Raw genomic sequence first — 6,399 nt, 5'->3', positions numbered from 1 at the left:
ATAATCGATTAATCATTTTTTAAGGAAAAATTTCCAAATTCTCTGATTCCAGCTTCTCAAATGTGAATATTTTCTAGTTTCTTTAGTCTCTATGACAGTAAACTGAATATCTTTGAGTTGTGGACAAAACAAGACATTTGAGGATGTAACGTTGGACTTAAGAAAAGCTGATCAACATGTTTCACCATTTTCTGACATTTTGTCGACCAAACAACTAAAATAATCAACAGATTATATGAATTATAATGAAAATGATTGTTAGTTTTAGCCCTAGTGTGCAGGTGTAGGTATGTAGGTATGTGTCTGCATACCTGTGGGACAAAAAACAAACATGACGGGTTCTACATGATAAAAGCTTTTATACATAAAACATATGTGGAGTCACAGGTTTACAGTTGTGGTCAAAAGTTTACAGATGACATCGATGCTCAGTCTCGACCTCGTGTGCATGTACACAACCAGCGTTTAATACACTCGACTGTATATAAAAAAAACGAACACATAAAATACATAACAGTCAGTCTCTGTACAAGGTAATAATGTTTTATTTTTGGCTGTTTTGAGTAGAACTGAAACCCTGTTTGTGCCATTTTGGATAAAGTCCAGTGTTCTGTACATGTTCTGTTATGCTGATGTGTCTGTTAGCTGATATGATTCTTTTAACTGAATTTCACATATCATACAGAGTCCTCCCTCGGAAAAGTCTGGAAAACCTGCCAGGAAACGTTATTTCCCCACCCATTTTCATTCAGTCGTTTATTTAATATAACGGCAGTTGTGATAAGAAGGATTTCAAATAATTTCGTCCCACTAAGGTGTAGACGAGTTTCAGATGCTTTTCCACCCTCTCAAGTGAAATTATAGCTAGAAACAGTGAAATTGAAGGCAGATTAAATCAGAAATACAGAACTATCGCCTTTCAGAGTCCCATAGTGGTTGATTTCTGACTTTGGCAACAACCGCTACACATGAAAAATAACATAAACAATCAAATGGACCATCAAGATTCACATGAGCTACAGTAATATATATATATATATATATATATATATGTATATATATATATATATATTTCCTGAACTCCCAGATGAAGCTTTATCATCCCATTAGGACAGTAGGGAGGCTCGGGTAAATCTGAGGGGTCTTGAGATGATTAACAGGAAAGGAAAGCAGATAAACATATTTCTGATACACAATATTATATTTAATATTTTCAGAATTTTCTTCAAATATTTGTTGCTTTTTTCTAGTGAATTACTGGATAATTTTACCAGTTTTGGCTATATAGTAACAAGGGAAAAAAGTAAAGCTTCGGTTGAACTGGTCACTACCAGTATGAAACCAGGGATCACAATTATTTTGAATGATCTCATGTGTTTCCTATACGGAGCTCCAGGAGGCTGACGAGATCAGTTATTTCCCAGCTGGTCGTTTACATCAAACATAAACAGATCTGCCAAGTCTGCATCATATCATTTAAAAAAATAACTTCATGATTGTCAAAATCAGTGATTCTCCACCTCATGTTGTAATTCCTTTGGTTGTCAATAAAATCAAACAAAATATTACTAATATATCATTTTTGTGTCCTGTTTTTAAGCTTCATTGTGGTTTGATGCAGGCATGAACTTACTATTAAAGTTAATAGTTGTCTTTTTACCTCCAAAACTGATGTATTTTTGGAAGTTAAGCCTTCATTTTCAGCCTGTAGGTTGTTTTTATGATGTTTGATCATGTGAAATAGTCCAAACAGAAAAAAAAATGTTCTTGTAATTGGAGAAGTTTCCATTCTGCATGATATTGCAGGCACTGTTTCATGTGTGGATGGTTTGGAGTTGAGAGATGTTGGGAACCAGTGTGATAATACGTCTTCAATAAGAGTTCCTTCACCTCAGAAACTCAGTCCCTGCAGAAGCAAATGATATGTTCTGTAAAAGTGTCCTTGAGTTAGACTTCTGCATTCTGAGTCGCTCTGAATACGAGCCGCAGTTCTGTGTTATGGTCAGATCACAACGGTCTCGGTCTGCAGGATGGACTGGGCTCGGGATTTTCGGGGGGACTGGGAGGAGTTTTCGGCGCCGTTTCGGCTGAGTGACAAGGTGTGCTGCCTGTAGTCCCGCCCCACGTAACGCTTGAGAGACAGACTCCTCCACGTCCTCCTCAGCTCGCACTGGACCTTTTTGAAAAACACAAAAGCTCACGTCACGGGTCTGTGAGGCAGAAAATTATACTCATATTCATAAATACAGAAACCTGTGTGTGCAGGCTCACCTCGCTGTTGAGGAAACAGTAGAGGACCGCCACGATTAGACCCTAAAACACACACACATACAGCATCAGTTTGTGGTTATGCATGAAGAGTTTTCGATTTAAAAATGACAAGTACTGTGCCAACAAAAAGGCTTCTGGCATGAAACTAAAAATGACTTTTAATATAATTATTTGCTGCATATTTTGAAGCTTTTCACCTACAATTCATTAACATTTTAGAGGACATCTGCACTGCCAATGGAGCAACTGAGCATCAGATTAGGGCTGAAGTGAAGCCTTTATCAAATCTACGCAACCCTATTTTCCCATCTTGTTGTATCTAAATGACTAATGGGGACAAATACTTTTGAAACTGGTCCAGTATTGAGCGAGAGCGCTTCAGCCTGCAGCTGCGAAACAGGTTGCAATGTAATCATTTCCTGCAACAACTCAACTCTCACAAGATTTCAGAGTGAGCGAGACTTGGTTAGACATAATAACAAACAGACCGGATCAAGCAAAAGGTAAAGAAAAGTGTTTTATTTCTCTGGATGATCCTTTCTATAATGTTGTCAGACACTTATAATAACAGTCTGAGCCTGTCAGAAATGAAAGTCAAGGACTTTTAGTGGACGCACATTGACGGGACGCTATTGTGCCGTCGGATTACACTGCAGCCTGTTTTGCAGCTGCCGGCTTTTCAAAAGTGACCTTCCTTACGCTGGTGGTTCTGTACCTGGAAGGATCCGAGACCGAGGTCAAAGAAGATCTTGATGTGTCTCATGTTGTTATCAGTCGGCTCCATCATGTAGACAAACACCACGTAGTTCACCCCAAACAGAGGAATCAGCAGGAGGGTTGACTTCGCCAGACGCCTGCAAGACACACACACACACACACACACACACACACACACACACACACATAGTGCTGGATCACATCAAGTTTTTAATATGAAATGTGAATATCAGTGATATCTTTTATACACTTTTATCTAAAGTACATTTTTGACTTTGGATTTGTAATGTTTCAGATTGAGAGCAGCGTTTTGGGAGCGTACCTGTATTGTGATTGCTCGTTTCCTCCAACATCAGTGCAGCGCAGTTTCTGCACCAGGATGCGGATGATACTGATGAACAGAATGAAGTTAATCTTGTGGAGAAACACAGCAGACAGACGGAAACATATTAGCAAACGTCACTTCTTCAACATCAGAAAGATCAGAATCTGTGACTTTGCTAAGCAACAAAATATGTCTTGATGATTTCAGGCTAATTTTAACAATTAGTATAAAGGCACAGTAAGTACTTTATACTTGTCATCAATGAATTAAAGCAGAGATGTAGATAGAAAAATAAAGATCAGGATGTTTTGATATGAAATGTTGGATGATTGAATCTGTTTTCAGATTTTATCCCTGTGACTCAGCAGCCATTAGACTGTTTATAAATGCTTGTGTTGGATGGTAGAAGCACTGAGATATCACACTATAATAATAAGAAAGGTTCCCAGATGTACTGTATATGGAATAGGGAAGAGTGATGAGTGAAGTTTCAGCTAAAGTGAGGCATAGCAGGTGAAAAGGTTAAAGGTTAAAGAGGACATATCATGCATATTTCCAGGTCTGTATTTTTATTCTGGGGCTCTACTAGAATATATTTGCATGATTTCCAGTTGAAAAAACTCCTTATTTATCTTCTACTGGTCCTTTATTCAACCCCTCAGTTCAGCCTCTGCCTGAAACAGGCTGTTTTAGCTCCTGTCTCTTTAAGGCCCCGCCTCCTGATGAGCCCACTCTGTTCTGATTGGTCAGCTCCTGTAGGCTCCGGAGGCTAAGTAAACAAACTATAGTAGCAGGATTTTACTTCTTTTTCTCGTTCTCAAGTCGAAATATAAACTTCTCAAATAGATCCGTACATGTTTGGGCCTGAATCTGATCCAAAAAATGCGGAGTGGACAACGTGACCAACCTTAGCGAGAAAGACTAACGGACGGCTGTTTGTTCTGTAAGTTCACCTCAAATTTTGGAACTGTCATGTTCAAAATAGAGATCCAACATTATAATAGTATTTAAATAACAGAAAATCAGAAGAAAACATGATATATCTACCTTCAAGATGTAATAGAATCCAAAATCTACTATATAACTTCTGTCAAAATATTCCAAACAATGATCAAAAACAACAACAAACAATTGCAGTATTTATGAAGTTGAAACAGGACATTTGAGAGAAATAATCCATCGTAAAGAATAACTGCTTCAGTTAATAATATGTGCATTTTATAATAAATACTGTGTTAGCAAAATAATGTGAATAACAAAATTAAGTCACGTTATTGAACTTTAGAACAGAGTTTCATCATGATAAGATGTCGGTGCGACAAACTGGCACAAAACTCACAATGACAGACACCATGATGGGCCAGTTTAGCAGTCTGACGGGGACGGGGTCGTCGTTGGTCTCCCAACACCTGGAAACAAGGAAATCAATCAGTGAGGTTTTCACGAGTGTGTCAGTGTTTCTAAAAGCTGAGTTTATCTTTACTTGCTATATTAAGTTGTTCAAAATTGTATTTTGTTTACATGTTTAAGTGTTTTTTTCAATAACATGAGGAAGCCAGATTTTGATATCTACATTCTCATGTGTGGGATTCAGGTCTCTGTCTACAGGATTCACTTCTCAATTACTCAATAATGAGTAGATTGTCAGAAGATTAATCTGTAATTATTTTGATAATTAAATAAGTGTTTCAATCACTTTTCCTGCAAAGCTGGTTCCAGCTTCTCATATTTGACAATTTGCTGTTTTGTTTTTCTCATATATGACAGTGAATTGAATATCTGAAGGTTTCAGACTGTTAGTCAGACAGAACAAGTAAATAGAGGACGTCACTGTGGCCTCTAAGAAATTGTGAATGCAATTTTTTCACCAATTTTTAACATTTCATAGACTAAACAATTAACTGAATAATTGAGATTAATCCATAATAAAAAAGAATCCTTATCTGCAGCACAAATCAAAATAATAATGTTTTTTTGTCAGAAAACTTTGTATGTCAGAGAAATCTACTTACAGTGGAAGTGATGGGGGACAAAATCCACAGTCCTCCTTCTGTGCAAAAATGTATTTAAAAGTTTATCTGAAGCTAATATGAAGCTTCAGCGTCCAAATGAGTCAAATCAAGTAGATATCTTTCAACGTTACAGTCTTTTTAGTGCCAAAGTCCCTCTTTTTGTTACTATACTTCCACTGCAGCTCAACAGGGAAACACTGTCCGAGGAAACACAAAGAGGGAATTTGATGCTAAAAAGACTGTAAATGTGTCAGATATCCACTTGATATGACTAACTCAGACTGCTGAAGACTCATATAAGCTTCACATCTACTTTTAAAAGACTGTGTGGACACACTATGGATTTTTTTTTGGCCTCCATCACTTATATTGAAAGCACATTTGAAAGATCTTTTAATATCCAATATGAACAGGAGGAATGATTTCAATGAGGAAAACCTCTCACTGTTCATATGTGTACCTGACTGTTGTTGTTGTTTAAGACACACTTGAAAAAATGTGAACCTGTCCTTTAAATTGCAAAGCATGTAATTCTTCAAATTACTGAAGAGAATGAAAATCACCCAAACTGGATGTACACAGTTTTAATCTGATATGTGAAGTCTGTTTTTTTTTTCAGTTTTAAAACCAGCATCAGAGGAAAACTATCTTTATGAATCCTGGCTGTGCTGCTGGAGGCCACTAGAGGCTGACAGTCTTCTTGTTTATTCAAATGTCACACTTTGCTCACATTGCTGCCAGAGCAGGAGGTGCAGACTCACCTTGTGTCCTCGAGCTTTATCCTACATATAACCCAGGCCACCGTGAATACAAAAGGGATTCCTGAGAGAGAGAGAGAGAGAGAGAGAGAGAGAGAGAGAGAGGAGAAAGTCTGTTTAGATTCTCAGTCTACCAGACACTGAACATCTTCATGAGGTGCCACACAGGAAATATGATGTCTACGCACAGATACACACATGTACATTAAACAGCCGGGGCTGGATGGTGATGCATTAGGGAGGAAGTGTTGGTAAAGTGGTGATGGATGGTGGAAGGAGGTGTCACATGGCAGCGGCTGAGGCAGAACGGAACTGA

The 6,399-nt window shown here is 37.8% G+C and overlaps 1 protein-coding gene across 3 annotated transcripts in view; it reads right to left on the bottom strand.

The window, feature by feature from the left end:
• Positions 1–339: 339 nt before the first annotated feature.
• Positions 340–6,399, bottom strand: part of LOC137173377 (vasoactive intestinal polypeptide receptor 2-like) — a 46,891-nt gene continuing 40,831 nt past the window's right edge. For all 3 annotated transcript variants that reach the window (XM_067578184.1, XM_067578185.1, XM_067578186.1), the window contains 6 exons: positions 6,087–6,147; positions 4,653–4,722; positions 3,311–3,402; positions 2,987–3,125; positions 2,272–2,313; positions 340–2,176 (listed from right to left, as the gene is read on the bottom strand). In XM_067578184.1, coding sequence (XP_067434285.1) covers positions 2,003–2,176; positions 2,272–2,313; positions 2,987–3,125; positions 3,311–3,402; positions 4,653–4,722; positions 6,087–6,147 — 578 coding nt within the window. In that variant the 3' untranslated portion in view covers positions 340–2,002. The remainder of the gene's footprint in view (positions 2,177–2,271; positions 2,314–2,986; positions 3,126–3,310; positions 3,403–4,652; positions 4,723–6,086; positions 6,148–6,399) is intronic.

The sequence above is a fragment of the Thunnus thynnus genome, chromosome 21 (genome assembly GCF_963924715.1).
Source record: "Thunnus thynnus chromosome 21, fThuThy2.1, whole genome shotgun sequence".
NCBI classification, from domain to species: domain Eukaryota; kingdom Metazoa; phylum Chordata; class Actinopteri; order Scombriformes; family Scombridae; genus Thunnus; species Thunnus thynnus.
The sequence above is the reverse complement of the archived record's forward strand: the minus strand, read 5'-3'. Positions and strand labels throughout refer to the sequence as shown.